Source organism: Phyllobates terribilis, unplaced genomic scaffold, assembly GCF_046119375.1.
Source record: "Phyllobates terribilis strain yellow unplaced genomic scaffold, ASM4611937v1 Scaffold_1__5_contigs__length_1240528914, whole genome shotgun sequence".
Classification (NCBI taxonomy): domain Eukaryota; kingdom Metazoa; phylum Chordata; class Amphibia; order Anura; family Dendrobatidae; genus Phyllobates; species Phyllobates terribilis.
The window spans coordinates 106,133,140-106,152,135 of record NW_027362761.1 but is presented as its reverse complement, the minus strand read 5'-3'; the positions used below and the strand labels follow the sequence as shown (position 1 = coordinate 106,152,135).

Sequence of the window (18,996 nt, the reverse complement as noted above, 5' to 3'; positions counted from 1 at the left end):
CATCTCTGGGAACTCGTTTAAGATTGTTTGAAGACTATTTCCGGTGACTACCACTCAGGGTGGATAAAAATCAATGTTTTTTTTAAAAAAATCAAAAAAATCCGATTTTTTTGATTTAAATCAGATTTTTTTTTATTTAAATCGGATTTTTTTTATTTAAATCTGATTTTTTTCAATAAACTGCTTTTTGAGGAAAATATTTTACCATCCAAAGGTTCTTCCATCATGAGATAAAGCTGAGTTGTTTAACTCAGTAGAATAAAGGCTGTATATGTGTAACATTCACAATGCCATGCTCTTCCAGAGGTTTCTGAAGGATTAGTGGGCAGTTTCTCTCCTATATTATCACAGACGCTCGCTTTACTTACGCAGTTCTCAAAACTGAATTTGACTCCGCAGAGGTCCCAGCCTCTTCTTCACGGCAAAAATGTTACAACATGAACAGAGTTGAGAAAAAGACCTTAATCCTATTGTTCTACAAACCTATGAATACAGAATCAACCCCTTCAGTGCCAAGTCCAAGAAGTTAGACAATATGTTTCTGATTGTTTGGAGTGGAATAGATATGCACAACACAAGAAGAATGTGAATCTAAGTGTGAGGAGGAGGAAGGGCAAGCAGACAAGAAAATGAAAGTGAAACTTTGAGCACAATACTGCAGCATAGCCACAGACAGACAAGTCTGGATCTGTTTGTGTGTACGATCTGAGGTTTATTACATTCTTTCCTTATAATGGCAGCAGGCCGTAAAAGAGACCCAGTTTGGGAATATTTTAATGAAGCTCCTTCGCCTATCGGTAAGGCAGGCATGCGTGCAAAATGCAAACGATGCAACAAAGAGATGCAAGGCCTGGTGGCGCGAATGAGGCAACATCATGAGAAGTGCGGTGATGAAGATGACCAAAGAAACACTTCTGAACAGGCAGGATCTGTTGGTAAACATTTTTATTGAATCCTATTTCTAAAGACTGAACTGTCATGTGTGAGAAAAATTATATTTCTTATTATTACTGCATGTTACCGTCATTTGGTACAGTTATGAAGAAAAACAAATATTCCTTTTGGGGCAGGGGCAGTGATGTGTTGTGTACAATAAGCAGAAATTGTATAAACAATAAAATAACAGCATTGACTTTTTTTGTTTAGGGGAATTCATGGATTCTGGAAACTATCCACCTCCAAGATCACCATCATCCTGTTCTACAGTTTCAGAGTTATCCATCCAGGATAGTGCTTCATTAGCAGCAGCATCATCATCAGACACCCACAGCCACATATCACCATCACCCAAAAGGAAGAAAAAACCTTTACCTTCTGGAACCACCATAGATAGGTTTGTGATAAGAATTAGCAGATTAGAAAAAGAGTTGATTGATGAAAAAATTGCCCAGTTTATTTATGCAACGAACTCTTCTTTCCGTCTGACTGAGAACCCACATTTCATTAATATGGTTCAGTCACTGAGACCTGGATACAGTCCACCCAGCAGAGCTGATGTTGCAGGGAAACTGCTGGATCAAGTGTATGACAGAGAAATGGAGCAATGTGCAACAGCTCTGGAGGGTAAAATTGTTAACCTAAGTATTGATGGGTGGAGTAATGTCCACAATGATCCTATTGCATGTGCTTGTATAACAATAGAAGAAGGTAAAGTCTTCCTTGCACAAACAACTGATACGTCAGGAAATGCACACACAGCAGAATACTTACAAGAAGTGGCAGTAAAAGCTATAACAACATGTGAACAAAAATTCAAATGTCTAGTACGCAGTTTGGTCACTGACAATGCTGCAAACGTATCCAAGATGAGAAGAAATTTAGAAGAGCAGGGAGGGAATACAAAGCTGCTAATAACATATGGTTGCAGTGCTCATTTGCTGCACCTCTTAGCCAAAGACTTAAGTGTTCCAGAAATAAAGGCTAATGTTGTTGAAATTGCTAAATACTTCCGTAATAATTATTTTGCTGCAGCAGCTCTGAAAAGGATGGGTGGAACCAAGCTAACGCTCCCACAAGATGTTAGATGGAACTCTGTGGTGGACTGTTTTGAGCAGTATATTAAAAACTGGCCTATTCTGATGACACTTTGTGAAGAAAATCGAGATAAAATAGATGGCACTGTCACGGCCAAAATCCTCAACATTGGGCTTAAGAGAAATGTTGAACATATGCTGAGCTTCCTGAAACCCATCTCTCAAGCTTTAAACAAAATACAGAAAAATAGCTGTTTTATTGCGGATGCTGTTGAAATTTGGAAGGAACTGAGTGAACACTTAAAAACAGAACTACACATGGACAGAATTAAATTACAAGCAGTAAACAAACGAATGGGACAAGCACTGACTCCAGCTAATTTTTTGGCAAATATTGTCAATATCCAATATCAGGGTCAAAACCTAAGTGCTGAGGAAGAGGAGTTAGCTATGACATGGGTATCCAGCAAGCATCCATCTTTAATGCCAACTATAATAAACTTCAGAGCTAAGGGGGAACCATTCAAGAAATATATGTTTGCTGAAGATATTTTAAGGAAGGTCACACCAGTAAACTGGTGGAAGTCACTTAAGCGCTTGGATTTAGAGACTGTTCAAGTAATGATTTCACTTTTAACAGCAGTAGCTTCTTCTGCAGGCGTTGAAAGAATATTCTCTTCCTTTGGACTCATTCATTCTAAATTGAGAAATCGGTTGGGACCCAATAAAGCAGGGAAGCTTGTTTTTCTTTTCCAGATTATGAATAGGAACAAAGAAGAAGATGATGATGAAGATGACGACGAGTGAGCTACAGAGGACAGCAGGGACAGCAGTATTTAAGTTTTTCATGTGTCGGCTGGGCTGACAGTCTAAGTTTCTTAAAATATATATATATTTTGTTTAGCCAAATTAGTTAACAAACATGGATGTTTGTTTAAGCAAATAACTTATGCTGTAATGTTGTTATTGTTTCAGTTGAATAAATCTATTTAAATTGTTATTAAGGTCAGGATTATTTTTCTCCTTCCTAAGTACAACAGAACAGTGGTGTCCAAATATGAATGATTAACCCATTAAACTGGGGAGAAAAAAGTAATATAAAAAGTGATTCTAAAAATCTTCATCTACTTGCATGTTAAAGTAGCAAGAACTAGTTTAGGTAGAAACTTTGATTTAAATCACTGATTTAAATCAAGCCTTACTGACTAGTGATTTAAATCGTGATTTAAATCGTGATTTAAATCAGTTAGATTTAAATCAAATCCACCCTGCTACCACTTGATGCTCATCAAGAGAATGCCAAGAGTGTGCAAAGCAGTCATCAAAGCAAAAGTTGGCTACTTTGAAGAACCTAGAATATAAGACATATTTTCAGTCGTGTCACACTTTTTTGTTAAGTATATAATTCAACATGTGTTAATTCATAGTTTTGATGCCTTCAGTGAGAATGTACAATTTTCATAGTCAAGAAAATACAGAAAAAAAAAAAAAATAAAAATAAAAATATATATATATATATGGGGCACTTACCTCTACAGGTTGCAACAGCTTCAGTGGTACTGACTAGACAGCAGTTTCATTGAAAGCTTTAGGCTTTCTTGAAGAGATTATTTTACAAGTTCTGTTTGAAGATTCTGAATGTGCAAGACAAATGGACATGTTGGAGCACAGAATTCCAGAGGATGGCGATGCTTGGGAGAAGTCTTGGAGGTGATAGGGTGAGGAACGTATGAGCATGTGTAGCATCGGCATCTCTGCCTCCAGCTCGGCAGAGACGCCGTCCCCCTTACCGCCGCAGTCCTGCTCCGGCGTCTTCAGGCCTCCCTGCAGCTGCTGCCGATGCACGCAGCTTCCCTGGCCCTGTGCTTAGGGCACGCGCGCGCTCCCGCCCTCTTAAAGGGGCCGCGCGCGCCGTCCTAAAAAGTCCCCGGCCAATGGCAGGAGGACTTCCCCTATAAAAGGCACCTCCTCCAATATGGAGGTGTGTTATGTTCTGCTACCAAAGCTAAGGAAAGAGAGGAGATCTGTCCCTACTATAGGACTCAGCTGAATCCCTACGATGTAACAGGGAACCTGATCCTGCGATCAGACCTGCTAAAGTCCTAATCTAGTCTGTACGGAGACCTATAGATGTGGGGAGGGAATCCCTACAAGTACTAAGGACTGGGAGGAATATGGGACACCTCCTAACAGAAATAGTAGCAGACAGACGAACAAACAAAATAGATAGAACATAGAGGTCCGTAGACCAAGCAAACTAACAGAGCTAGATACAGAGCACAGGCTAGCTAGAAAGTAGATATACAATGAAGTCCAGCAAAGCCAGAAGGGCGGAGCAGGACTAAATAAGCCAACAAGGTCATGTGACCAGCAAAGGAAAAAAAACCTAACAGCAAGGTTCTAACAGTACCCCCCCTTCTAAGAGGATCCTCCGGATCCCCTAGGACCAGGCTTATCAGGAAATCTCCTGTGGAACGCTCTGATAAGTCTGGACGCGGAAACATCATCTGACCTCACCCAAGAGTTATCCTCGGGTCCGAAACCTTTCCAGGCCACAAGATACTGCAAACTACCTCTATACCGTCTAGAGTCAAGGATGCGAGAAATTTCATATTCCCCGTCCTCCACCACCGGAGGAACAGAGGCAGAGGCGTCACCATCCGACACAACAGCTTTTTTTAACAGAGAGACATGAAAGACCGGATTAATTCTCCAGGAGGTAGGAACCTCCAACCTAACAGCAGATTGGTTGACAACCTGAAGCACCTTAAAGGGCCCTACAAACTTGGGACCCAATTTCTTAGAAGGAATCCTCAACCGCAGATTCCTAGAGGACAACCAAACCATGTCACCAACAGCGAACAAAACCTCCTGTCGTTTCCTATCAAAGTAGTCTTTAGATTTTCTGTTGGCCTCCTGAAGATTACCACGCACATCCGTCCAAACTCTTTCCAAATCACCGGAAAAATTCTCCTCCTCAGGCACGGCAGATCCCAACTTGGAGAACGACCCAAACGACGGATGTCTCCCAGAACAACAAAAAAAAGGCGAACAACCAGCAGAAGAAGATGTATGATTGTTCAGAGCAAATTCGGCAAGTGGCAGAAACTCAGACCACCCCTCTTGATTGTCTGCCACAAAACAACGCAAGAACTGCTCAACATCCTGGTTTTTCCTTTCTGTCTGGCCATTAGATTCAGGATGATATCCGGACGAAAACGACAAATGAATTCCCAACCTGTCACAAAAGGCACGCCAAAAACGAGCCACGAACTGAGGACCCCTATCAGAAACAATGTCAGTAGGAACGCCATGAAGTCTGACAATTTCCTTGACAAAGGCCTTAGCGAGAGTTTTAGCGCAGGGCAGTTTGACGAAGGGAACCAAGTGACACATCTTGCTAAAACGGTCCACGACCACCCAGATGACAGTAAAACCCTCAGAGGGGGGAAGGTCAGTTATAAAGTCCATAGCCAAATGTGTCCAAGGAGCACTGGGGACCTCCAAAGGACAAAGCAACCCCGCAGCAGGAGTATGTGAGGACTTAGATCTAGCACATATAGTACATTGGCGCACCCACTTAATGACTTCCTTCTGCCATCCAGGCCACCAAAAACTGCGACCCACCAGTCTCTTGGTCTCAGAGATTCCGGGATGACCTGCCAACCGAGATTCGTGACACTCAACAAACAAATCTCTCCTAAAGGTCCCAGGCACAAACAACCTCCCATGAGGAGTGTTAGATGGGGCATTCTCCTGAGCTTTAAGAATCTCATCTTCCAAAACGGAGTCTAAAGCAGCTATCACAACACCTTCTTGTAAAATGTTTTCCTCTTTCTCAGCACCGACTATGGGAGAAAAACTGCGAGACAAGGCATCCGCCTTAACATTCTTAGTACCAGGGATGTAAGTAACGGAGAAATTAAACCGCGAGAAAAACAGTGCCCACCTAGCCTGACGGGCATTCAGGCGCTTGGCAGCATCAAGATATATCAGATTTTTATGATCCGTAAGAACCTGAACGGGAAATTCCGCACCTTCCAAGAAGTGGCGCCAGTGTTCAAATGCGAGTTTAATAGCCAATAATTCCCGATTACCAATATCGTAATTCAATTCAGTCTCCGAAAATTTTTTTGAAAAAAAGGCACAGGGATGTAATCCATCCCCGCTATCCTGAGACAATACTGCGCCAACCCCCACAGAGGAAGCATCAACCTCAACCAAAAACGGCCTAGTAACATCAGGCTGCATAAGGATGGGAGCAGAGGTGAACCTCTCCTTGAGATACACAAAAGCTTCAATGGCCTCAGAAGACCACTGAACCGCATCAGCACCTTTTCTGGTGAGATCAGTCAGAGGTTTGACAATACTAGAAACATTTTTTATGAACTTTCTATAGTAATTGGCAAAACCCAAAAACCTCTGTATCGATTTCAAACCAATAGGCCTAGGCCATTCCTGCACAGCCTGAACCTTAACCGGATCCATCTCAAAACCTTTGCTGGAGATAATGTAGCCCAAAAAACTAATTCTCTGTACAGCGAACTCACATTTCTCCAGCTTAGCAAAAAGCGAATTGTCCATTAATAACTGTAATACCTCACGCACGCTCCGCCAATGAGACTCCAGATCTGGCGAATAAATCAAAATGTCATCCAAATACACAACCACATTTTTACCGATCAAAGGTCTAAGGATGTCATTAATCAGATTCTGAAAAAATGCAGGAGCATTAGTAAGACCAAAAGGCATAACCAGATTCTCAAAATGACCCACAGGAGTGTTAAAAGCAGTCTTCCATTCATCACCCTCCTTCATGCGCAACAGATTGTATGCCCCCTTAAGGTCAATTTTAGAGAACCACTTGGCCCCCAATAACTGGTTAAACAGATCAGGAATCAATGGCAGTGGGTAAGGATTGCGTACCGTAATTTTGTTAATCTCACGAAAATCCAGACAAGGACGTAAACCGCCGTCCTTTTTTTTTACAAAAAAAAATCCAACCGCCACAGGAGACTTAGAGGGCCTAATGTGACCGGCGGCCAAGCTTGTCTGTATGTATTCCTCCAAAGCCTTCCTCTCAGGAATAGTAAGGTTAAATAAACGACTCTTAGGAAGAGTCGCTCCAGGGACAAATTCAATAGAACAATCATAGTCTCTATGGGGAGGCAAAACCTGCGATTCTTTCTCAGAAAAAACTCTCCAAAAATCCTGAATAGGAACAGGCAATTCTCCCCTATCCACAGCTGCAATACGCCCATTACAACACTTGTCATAACATTTATGGCTCCAGGATTTAATTTCACTGGTAGACCAATCCAGTACAGGATTGTGAAATTTTAACCAGGGCAAACCCAATATTACTGGAGAAGGCAAGTTATTCAACACTACCAAATCCAATTTCTCATGGTGAACACCATTAATAGTGAGAGGAAATTCACTGACCTTGAGAGTAATATTCTTCAAAGGGGAACCATCCACAGAAACCACAGCAATGGGGGATGATAAAGGTTCAGGTTTTAAATTGAGTTTTTCCATGAATCCCCCATCAATTACATTCAGTGTAGACCCGCAATCAACAAACACCCGAAATTCCATTAATTTTTCCTGAGCAATCGTGGAAGCAGCTAAAAATATACCCTTGGAATTTAAACAGGCAATACGGGCGTGACTGACCATTTTTGTTTTCTTTCTTCATACGAAGCTCACAGCCTTTAATCAAATGACCAGATTTTCCGCAATAGAAACACAAGCCTTCCGAAAAACGACGGTCTTTTTCTTGAGAGCGAGGTGCCACCGATCCAATCTCCATCGGTTCACCACTGTTAGTACACACATTATCATAACCAGAAACTGACATAGCAGAGGATTTGCTCTCATTAACCCTAGCACGCAGTCTTCTATCCACCCGTATAGCTAATTGCATAGCCTGTTGCAAATCCTCAGGTGTAGGATAAGCAATTAGCAGGTCTTTAACCCTTTCACTGAGCCCAGCAAGAAATAGACTTTTCAGAGCAGAATCGTTCCACCCTGTTTGAGTCGACCAACGACGGAAATGAGTACAATATTTTTCAACATTACCTGATCCTTGTTTTAAACGTCTCAACTCAGTCTCAGCTGATGCGACACGGTCAGGATCATCATATAATAGTCCCAAAGCAGAAAAAAAACTATCCACTGATCTGAAGCATGAATCACGAGGTTGCAAAGAAAAGGCCCACTCCTGAGGCTCTTTGCGCAAAAGTGACATTATGAACCCTACGCGCTGGGATTCATCCCCAGAGGACTTAGGTCTCAAACGAAAATACAATAAGCAAGCATTTTTAAATGAAAAAAATTCTCGGTGTTCACCAAAAAATAAATCCGGCAAACATACCTTAGGCTCCAAGAAATGTGCTCCAGGACAGTTACTCACGTGCTGACGGAGCTCGGCCACCTCCAGAGAGAGTCCCTGCAGGCGATGAGCCAAATCCTGAACCGACACCATGATGGAACAGAAAAATCTTTCCTTAGAGAATTTGCTGGCTGGACTTACTGTTATGTTCTGCTACCAAAGCTAAGGAAAGAGAGGAGATCTGTCCCTACTATAGGACTCAGCTGAATCCCTACGATGTAACAGGGAACCTGATCCTGCGATCAGACCTGCTAAAGTCCTAATCTAGTCTGTACGGAGACCTATAGATGTGGGGAGGGAATCCCTACAAGTACTAAGGACTGGGAGGAATATGGGACACCTCCTAACAGAAATAGTAGCAGACAGACGAACAAACAAAATAGATAGAACATAGAGGTCCGTAGACCAAGCAAACTAACAGAGCTAGATACAGAGCACAGGCTAGCTAGAAAGTAGATATACAATGAAGTCCAGCAAAGCCAGAAGGGCGGAGCAGGACTAAATAGGCCAACAAGGTCATGTGACCAGCAAAGGAAAAAAAACCTAACAGCAAGGTTCTAACAAGGTGCCCGTGCAAGGTTGTTGCTCTGTATGCTAACTCTGCTTCAGCCCACAGGTCCCGCTGCCTCTCTGACTACCAGTCTAGTCCGTCTGACTATCAGTTCAGTCTGCCAGCCTGATTACCAGTCCAGCCCGACAGTCTGCTTACAGCCCAGTCCGCTAGTCTCCCTATGGGCTTGGCCAGTCCGCTTATCCGAAGCCTCCACCTGCTACCTGTCTCCGCCTGCCAAGGACACTCTCCAGCCCGACGGTCTGCCTCCGGTGAAACCCGCCAGTCTGTCTATGGGCTAGGCTAGCCTGTCTACTTGGAGAACTTGCCTGTTACCTGAAGGCTCCTGCCTGCACCTGCTGTGTATACCTGACAGCCTACCTAGAGGCTCCTGCCCGTCACTTGCCGTGACCACCTGACAGCCTACATAGAGGCCCCTGCCTGTCACTTGCCGTGACCACCTGACAGCCTACCTAGAGGCTCCTGCCTGCACCTGCCGTGTATACCTGACAGCCTACCTGGAAGCTCCTGCCTGTCACTTGCCGTGACCACCAGACAGCCTACCTAGAGGCTCCTGCCTGCACCTGCCGTGTATACCTGACAGCCTACCTAGAGGCTCCTGCTAGTTTCCTGCCGTGTCTGCCAGCCCGTCTGCCCGGATCTCTCGTCAGCCTGCCTGCCGTGCTCATCTGCTGTACCGGTCAGTCTCTGCCTTCTGACCCATTGGAGTCACCTGCTGTCATACAAGGTCGGTCCCCAGAGTAGCACCTGGTCCCTCTGCACGGTCCTTCCCTGATCACGGAGTCGATTGAGCCGCCGTACGGCCTTGGTCGGTCCGAGTTGATACCTAGTTACGTCCCTCTGGTCCCTCCTTGCACCGCAGCACAGAGGTTCCACCACCCGAATCCATAACAGTTTGCACGGGCAATGGAACCCGGTGGCCCCCAGACCCCCGCATTCTTCGACCTACGCCAGGAGGTCTTATGTCAGAGAGTTCAACAGGAGTCGGTCCTGTCCTTTCTGCGGTCTGTTATCTCTCGTCTAGGCGCATTGTCCCACCCGTCTCTGTCAGTCTCTGGTCAAGCGACGCCTGATCCCGCGGCACCGCAACCCAGTCCTATTATGGCGTCCGGCTATGGACCCCGGCTCTCGGCACCTCCACGTTTTGCTGGCAACCCCGCTTTAGCTCGGGGTTTCATAAACCAGTGCACCCTGCACTTTGAACTCTTGGCACACCAGTTCATCTCCGACCGGGCCAAGGTGGCATTCATCATGTCCCATCTCACTGGAGAAGCACTGGCATGGCTAAATCCCCTGTGGGAGATAGGGGATCCCCTGGTGTCCGATCTATCGTCTTTCCTCGCTGCTTTCCGGAAAGACTTCGATGAACCAGGACAAAAATCCTCTTCTGCCTCCTCTCTGCTACGTCTCCGCCAAGGAAGTCTCACCGTGGGCCAATATGCCATACGGTTCCGTACCCTCACTTCTGAGCTTGCCTGGGACAACGAGGCCCTGGTGTCCATCTTCTGGGAGGGTCTTTCTGGTCGGATTAAGGACGAGTTAGCCGGCCGGGACATTCCTACCACCCTGGATGACCTGGTGTCACTAGCAATCCGGATTGACATTCGTTTCCTAAAACGTGCTAAGGAGACTACCCGGGAGAGAAGATTTCCTCGTCTTGCTCCTGTTTTCCAGAAACCGGCTTCCCAATCAGCAACTCCCCAGGCACGCTCGCCCGAACCTATGCAGATCGACCAGACCAAGATGGTCAAATCTCGCCAAGAGACACGCCGAGCCGAGGGGAGCTGTTTCTACTGTGGTAGTAAGGAGCACCTGATCCGTTCCTGCCCGGTGAAGCCAGGAAACTCCAGTGTCTAGGACCGCTCGGAGAGGTCGTCCTAGGCAAAAGTAAGTCCTCTCCGTCTTTGACTTTATCCGTCTCTATTTCCTGTGGAGAGAACTGTTTCTTTGAAACCGCACATCTGGATTCCAGAGCCCCTGGGAATCTCATATCCCAATCCCTTGTAGAGAAGTATCAGATTCCTACCAAACCTCTGGCTGAACCATTGGCAGTCGCTTCCGTGGATGGAAGGCTCCTTCCGGTGACCATCTTGCTCGTCACAGAGGCCGTAACCCTGCAGGTGGGAATTCTGCACTCAGAGAGGATCTCCTTCCATGTGCTTTCCAGACTCTCTCACCCCCTTTTGCTAGGTCTACCCTGGCTACAGAAACATGAACCTGTTCTGAATTGGCAATCCAGTGAGGTGCTCCGTTGGGGGCAGGATTGCCATGAGACCTGTTTGATTCCGGTGCGCCCGGCTCGACCCCCATCTACTCCGACTAATTTACCCAGTCTACCGGCACCCTACTGGTCCTATGCTGATGTCTTCGACAAGAAGGAGGCAGAGACTCTGCCACCCCATAGGCCATATGATTGCCCTATCGACCTGATACCCGGTGCCACTCCACCCCGTGGACGTATCTACCCGTTGTCATTGGCCGAAACCCGGGCCATGTCGGAGTACATCGAAGAAAATCTGGCTAGGGGATTCATCCGGAAATCTTACTCCCCGGCTGGAGCCGGATTCTTCTTCGTTAAAAAGAAAGACGGTTCACTACGTCCATGTATCGATTATAGAGGATTCAACCAAATCACTGTCAAAAGCAAATACCCCCTGCAGCTCATCTCTGAGCTGTTCGACCGCCTTAAAGGCGCGAAGATCTTCACCAAGCTCAATCTTCGTGGGGCGTATAACCTGGTCCGGATCTGCCAAGGAGACGAGTGGTAGACTGCATTCAATACCCGGGACGGTCACTATGAATACCGTGTGATGCCCTTTGGTCTCTGCAATGCTCCCGCCATCTTCCAAGAATTAGTTAATGACATCTTCCGTGACCTCTTATATTCTTGCGTGGTGGTGTACCTGGATGACATCTTGGTCTTCTCTCCAGATCTTCCCACACATCGGAGGGATGTTCATCAGGTCCTGCTTAGGCTCAGGCAGAATCACCTATATGCAAATTTTGAGAAGTGCCTCTTCGAGTAGTCCTCTCTTCCGTTCCTGGGTTATATTATCTCTAAGACTGGTCTACGGATGGATCCTGAGAAGGTCTCTGCCGTCTTAAAGTGGCCCCGTCCGGAGGGGTTGAAGGCGATTCAGCGATTCCTGGGCTTCGCCAACTATTACCGTCTCTTCATCCCACATTTCTCTTCCCGGACTGCTCCCATCTCTGCGCTTACCTGAAAGGGAGCAAATCCTAAGGAATGGCCATCCGAAGCGGAGGAGGCCTTCCTCTCCTTAAAACAATCCTTCTCTTCTGCCCCTGTGCTGCACCGCCCGGATAGCAACAAACAGTTCTTTCTGGAGGTTGATGCTTCCTCCTCCGGAGCTGGAGCGGTGCTCACCCAGAAATCTCCATCCGGGAGAATGGTAACCTGCGGCTTCTTCTCCAAGCTCTTCTCCTCGTCTGAGCGCAACTACTCCATAGGAGCCCGAGAACTGCTAGCCATCAAATTGGCACTGCAGGAGTGGCGTTATCTGCTCGAGGGGACTCTGCACCCGGTGGTCATCTATACTGACCACAAAAACTTGGCTTATCTTCAGAATGCCCAAAGGCTCAATCCGCGTCAGGCCCGGTGGTCTTTGTTCTTCAACCGCTTTAACTTTACCCTAGATTACCGCCCGGCGGACAAGAACGTTAAAGCAGACGCCTTATCCCAATCCTTTCTGTCTTCTGATCAAGAGGAGGAGCCTATGTATATCATCGATCCCTCCAAAGTGATGAATGTGGCCCCCTTGGATCTGTCTCGTCTCCCACCCGGTAAGACGTTTGTAGCGGTTCCGGATCGTAAGAAGGTTCTCCACTGGGGTCATTCATCCAAATTAGCCGGCCATGCTGGCCAGAAGAAGACTTTCCTGCTCATTACCCGGCATTACTGGTGGCCTACCCTGCGCAGGATGCGGTAGACTTCGTCACGGCCTGTTCGTCCTGTGCCCACAACAAGGTTCCCAGACATCTTCCTGCCGGCCGTCTCCTGCCTCTTCCTGTACCTGCTGCCCCGTGGCAACACATTGCTATGGACTTTATTACTGATCTCCTTGTTTCTGCCGGTTGTACGGTCATTTGGGTGGTCGCTGACCGCTTTTCTAAAATGGCCCACTTCGTCCCTCTGCCTGGTCTCCCATCTGCATCTGTGCTGGCTAAGGACTTCATCCATCACATCTTTCGTCTCCACGGCCTACCCCTCCACATTGTGTCTGATCGAGGGGTCCAGTTCACTTTGCGCTTCTGGAGAGCTACGTGTAGGCTGCTGGATGTCACCCTGGATTTCTCCTCTGCTTACCATCCACAGTCCAATGGCCAAGTGGAGCGTATCAACCAGATCCTTACCAGCTACCTCCGGCACTTTGTCAGCGCTCACCATTTCGATTGGGTGGAGCTCCTACCATGGGCCGAGTTCTCCTACAACAACCATGAGAGCGAATCTTCTTCCAAGTCCCCGTTCTTTGTGGTCTATGGTCAACATCCCCGGATTCCGTTTCCCGTTTCCGCTTCTGTGGACAACCCGGCCGCTGAGTCTCTGGTCAGCGATTTTTTCACTATTTGGGAGGACACTAGATCCGCACTTCTCCAATCCTCCGAGCGGATGAAGAAGCATGCTGATAAGAGACGTCTGGACCCACCTCAATTCCATCCGGGAGACAAGGTTTGGCTCTCCTCCAAACATGTTCATCTCAAAATACCCTCCTATAAGTTGGGTCCACGGTTCATCGGCCCATTTGAAGTCCTCAAGCAAATTAACCCAGTGGCCTCCAAGTTAAAACTCCCGGCCACCATTCGGATTCCCAACTCCTTCCACGTATCTCTCCTCAAACCAGTTGTGCTTAATTCTTTTTCCGACAATCCAGGTACCTCCCCAGCTCCAGTCTCCGCTGAGGTCGTCTATGAGGTAGAGTACATTCTGGTCACCAAGAGCGTAAGACGAAAAACGTTTTTTCTGGTGAATTGGAAGGGGTTTGGCCCAGAGGAGAGAACTTGGGAACCCAGGGAGAACATCCACGCCCCGCTTCTCGTTAAAAAATTTCTTGCTGGCCTGAAAAAGAGGGGGTGTAAAGGGGGGGGGTACTGTAGCATCGCCGTCTCTGCCTCCTGCCCGGCAGAGACGCCGTCCCCCTTACCGCCGCGCTCCTGCTCCGGCATCTTCCGGCCTCCCTGCAGCTGCTGCCGGTTCACGCAACTTCCCTGGCCCTGTGCTTAGGGCATGCGCGCGCTCCCGTCCTCTTAAAGGGGCCGCGCGCGCCGTCCTAAAAAGTCCCCGGCCAATGGCAGGAGGGCTTCCCCTATAAAAGGCACCTCCTCCAATATGGAGGTGCCCGTGCAAGGTTGTTGCTCTGTATGCTAACTCTGCTTCAGCCCACAGGTCCCGCTGCCTGTCTGACTACCAGTCTAGTCCGTCTGACTATCAGTTCAGTCTGCCAGCCTGATTACCAGTCCAGCCCGACAGTCTGCTTACAGCCCAGTCCGCTAGTCTGTCTATGGGCTTGGCCAGTCCGCTTATCCGGAGCCTCCACCTGCTACCTGTCTCCGCCTTCCAAGGACACTCTCCAGCCCGACGGTCTGCCTCCGGTGAAACCCGCCAGTCTGTCTATGGGCTAGGCTAGCCTGTCTACTTGGAGAACTTGCCTGTTACCTGGAGGCTCCTGCTTGCACCTGCCATGTATACCTGACAGCCTACCTAGAGGCTCCTGCCTGTCACTTGCCGTGACCACCAGACAGCCTACCTAGAGGCTCCTGCCTGCACCTGCCGTGTATACCTGACAGTGTCTGCCAGCCCATCTGCCCGGATCTCTCGTCAGCCTGCCTGCCGTGCTCATCTGCTGTACCGGTCAGTCTCTGCCTTCTGACCCATGGGAGTCACCTGCTCTCATACAAGGTCGGTCCCCAGAGTAGCACCTGGTCCCTCTGCTCAGTCCTTCCCTGGTCACGGAGTCGATTGAGTCGCCGTAGAGCCTTGGTCGGTCCAAGTTGATACCTAGTTACGCCCCTCTGGTCCCTCCTTGCACCGCAGCACAGAGGTTCCACCACCCGGATCCGTAGCAGCATGGAAGAGAGGATATCTTGTGAAGATCAGAGATTACATGTGGGAAGATATTGGGATACACGTAGGAGAATTATGGACAGCCTTGTAGGGCAGTGTTAGGGCAGTGTTAATAGTTAAAACTGGATTAATTGGGGAATTGGAAGGAAAATTCTAGGAAATTGCAGAGGGGAGAAGTGGAGGAGTAGTGACAGGGGAGTTGGAGTAGTCGGGCAGCAGAGTTAAGAGGGGAGTACAGCAGGCGGAGAATAGGTCGGAAGGCAGGAAAGCTATAAGTTCAGTGTCCAGCCCACTTGCAACTCATTAGCTTGCAGTTTCAACTATGTTTTTTTTCTAAAACAACAAAATGGATTTCTACAAACAAGGTAAGGATTGTATAAGAATTAAAGAGAACCTGTCATCATGGTTATGCATATTGAACTAAAGATATGGCGCTATTAAACTGAGTTAATACATACATTCAGTGAAGAAATCCACAGCCTGGGAGTGTTTTAAAATCAACATTAGACATTTTGGTCTCCACACATCAAGGTCGGGACTGTCAGACGGAACTGTGGGTTGTAATCGAAATTGCAGGTGCCGATCGTTGCCATGGTAAACTGAGGCCATCTGATGACCCCAGGGTATGGTTACCTGTGAGATCCAGCCTTAAGTAGGGTCTTACAGGCTCCGTTATTGAGTCACGGACATGTCTCAGGCAATGTAGTACACAAGTTCTGCATTGCATGAGACCAGAGATCAAGCTAAAATAATATACAAGTCCCACAGTGGGACTTAGAGAAAAAGTAAAATAAAATGTGTATAAAAAAAAAGCACAAAAAAAAGCACTCGAAAATCATGAAAAGCAGTTTCGCCAATAAAAACGCAGCATTTTTGATAAGACAAAGTTAAACAAAAAAAGTACACATAATTTGTATTACCAAGGCTGGAACAAGCCAATCTCTAAAACTGTCTTGCTATTTATTCTGTATGGCGAATACTGTAAAACAAATTATAAAAAGCACACCAAAAATGTCACATTTTCATCAAACTGACACAAAAAATGTAATAAAAAGCAATCAAAAAGTCATATGTAAAAAAAATAGTATACACACGTGGTCAAAATTGTTGGTACCCCTCGTTTAATGAAAGAAAAACCCACAATGGTCACAGAAATAACTTGAATCTGGGAAACATAATAAAAAATTTAAAATCTATGAAAATGAACAAGTGAAAGTCAGACATTGCTTTTCAAGCCTGCTTCCACAGAATTTTTAATGGACAGAAATGATGGTACTCCTGAAAATAATGTGACAAAAGGGACATGTTAAATCAAGTTGTGTCCACTAATTAGCATCACAAGTGTCTACAATCTTGTAATCAGTCAGTGGGCCTGTATATAGGGCTACAGATACTCACTGTGCTGTTTGGTGACATGGTGTGTACCACACTCAACATGGACCAGAGGAAGCAAAGGAAAGAGTTGTCTCAGGAGATTAGAAAGAAAATGATAGACAAGCATGTTAAAGGTAAAGGTTATAAGACCATCTCCAAGCAGCTTGATGTTCCTGTGACTAAAGTTGCACATATTATTCAGAAATTTAAGATCCATGGGACTGTGCCAACCTCCCTTGACGTGACCGCAGGAGGAAAATTGATGACAAATCAAAGAGATGGATAATATGAATGGTAACAAAACAGCCCAGGATAACTTCTAAAGAGATTAAAGGTGAACTTCAAGCTCAAGGAACATCAATGTCAGATCGCACCATCCGTTGTTGTTTGATCCAAAGTGGACTTCATGGGAGACAACCAAGGAGAACACTATTGTTGAAAAAAAATCATAAAAAAGCCAGACTGGAATTTGCCAAACTACATGTTGACAAGCCACAAAGCTTCTGAGAGAATGTCCTATTGACAGATGATACAAAAATGGAAGTTTTTGGCAAGGCACATCAGCTCTATGTTCACAGATGTAAAAATGAAGCAAATCAAGAAAAGAACACTGTCCCTACTGGGAAACATGGAGGAGGCTTGGTTATGTTCTGGCACTGCTTTGCTGCATCTGGCACAGGGCGTCTTGAATTTTTGAAGGGTACAATGAAATCTCAAGACTATCAAGGAATTCTAGAGAGAAATGTGTTGCCCAGTGTCAGAAAGCTTGGTCTCAGTCGCAGGTCATAGGTCTTGCAACAGGATAATAACCCAAAACACACAGTTAAAAACACCCAAGAATGGCTAAGAGGAAAACATTGGACTATTCTGAAGTGGCCTTCTATGAGCCCTGACTTAAATCCTATTGAGCATCTTTGGAAAGAGCTGAAACATGCCGTCTGGAAAAGGCCACCTTCAAACACGAGACAACTGGAGCAGTTTTCTCATGAGGAGTGGGTCAAAATACCTGTCGAGAGGTGCAGAAGTCTCATTGACAGTTACAGGAATCATTTGATTGCAGTGATTGCCTCAAAAGGTTCAACAAAATATTAAGTTAAGAGTACCATCATTTCTGTCCAGGCCTATTTCATGAGTTTAATTTTTTTAAAAATTCTGTGGAACCAGGATTGAAAAGCAATGTCTGACTTTCATTTGGTCATTTTCAAAATGTTTTAATTTATTATTACTTTTGTCAGATTCAAGTTATTTCTGTTACCATTGTGGGTTTTTCTTTCATTAAACGAGGGGTATCAACAATTTTGACCACGTGGGTAAATAAAAACACCAAATTGTTCCACAAAACAAGCCCCAATATGGCTCATTCGGGATAGAAAGTTACTGCTCTCAGAATATGCCAATGCAAAAACAAATACATTTTTGTAAAATATTGTTTTTAGTCTGTAAAAGAAGTAAAGCATTAAAAAAACTATACAAATCTGTTATCACTGTAATCGTACTGACAGAATGAACAAATTGCTGAACTGCGCATAAAAAGTGCCCCAAAATGGTACCAAAAAATCTCCAACTCGTCGCACAAAAAATAAGACCTCATAGAGCTCTGTTTGGCAAAAAATAAAAAGTTAAAATTCTCAGAAAAAGGTGACAAAATAACTTTTTTTAATTTTTTTTTTATAAAAAAGCATTTTTTAAAGTGTTGTAGCAGCAAAACATAAAACAACAATATAAATCTAGTATCGTTGTTATTGTACCAACCTGAAAGTCATCTTATCTACTATATGGTGAGCTGCGCAAAATACAAATAAGAACTATTCTTGTATTGTTGTCTATACAGTATGTTCATTGTGCCTCCCAAAAATCAGAACAAGTCTTGGCTCACATTTATCCTGCACTCTCCACTGATGGCTCACATCAGGGTTTCCTTATAAATCCCCAAAACCGCGATTCAGACAAAACCTCCGACGGAACCACTCACTTTTGAGGCGCATGGAGTCCTTTTGGACTACGTCTGGTCTTTGTTCTGGCTCTGTCCCATCATTTTAGGTGTCTTTTTAGCGCACCAGTGTATTTGACCACAGTGCTGTGAACGCCTAAAAAGATAAATACCATCGGAACAGACACCAAATGGACTCCAAAGTGCAAAGTGTCTCCATCGTTTTTTTATGGTGAGTGGTTCCGTCAGGGATCTGAATCCCATTTTTGTGGGATTTACACAAAAACCTCGATGTAAGTGCTCAGCATAGAACACAAGAATCCCAGCCTTATATATCAAACAATATTTATGTACCCCAAAATGTTACTAATAAAACCCCTAATTTATCCTGTACAAAACCAGTCTGCACTCAGATCCGTCATCGGTCACTGGAAATATATGGGTTTCCATGTGTTGGTAAAAAATAGACTCTGGAAAAGTGACACAGCTCCTACCCTCCCCATCCCCCAAATAAAATCCAGTGAAATGTGCACTCCCAAATTCAAATGCCCCTTTCCCTTCTGAGCCCCATTGTGCTTAAACCACAATAAGCAGCCACATGTTTGGCATTACTGTAGCAGGGACAGCCTAATTAACAATTTACTGGGTGCATGTCACCTGAAGCACAAGCTGGGC

General features: G+C 45.6%; 1 protein-coding gene across 1 annotated transcript in view; it reads left to right on the top strand.

The window, feature by feature from the left end:
• The first annotated feature begins 320 nt into the window (after nt 1–320).
• LOC141154419 (uncharacterized) overlaps nt 321–18,996 on the top strand; it is a 50,499-nt gene continuing 31,823 nt past the window's right edge. The window contains exons 1-2 of the mRNA XM_073640768.1: nt 321–935; nt 1,147–2,120. Coding sequence (XP_073496869.1) covers nt 734–935; nt 1,147–2,120 — 1,176 coding nt within the window. The 5' untranslated portion in view covers nt 321–733. The remainder of the gene's footprint in view (nt 936–1,146; nt 2,121–18,996) is intronic.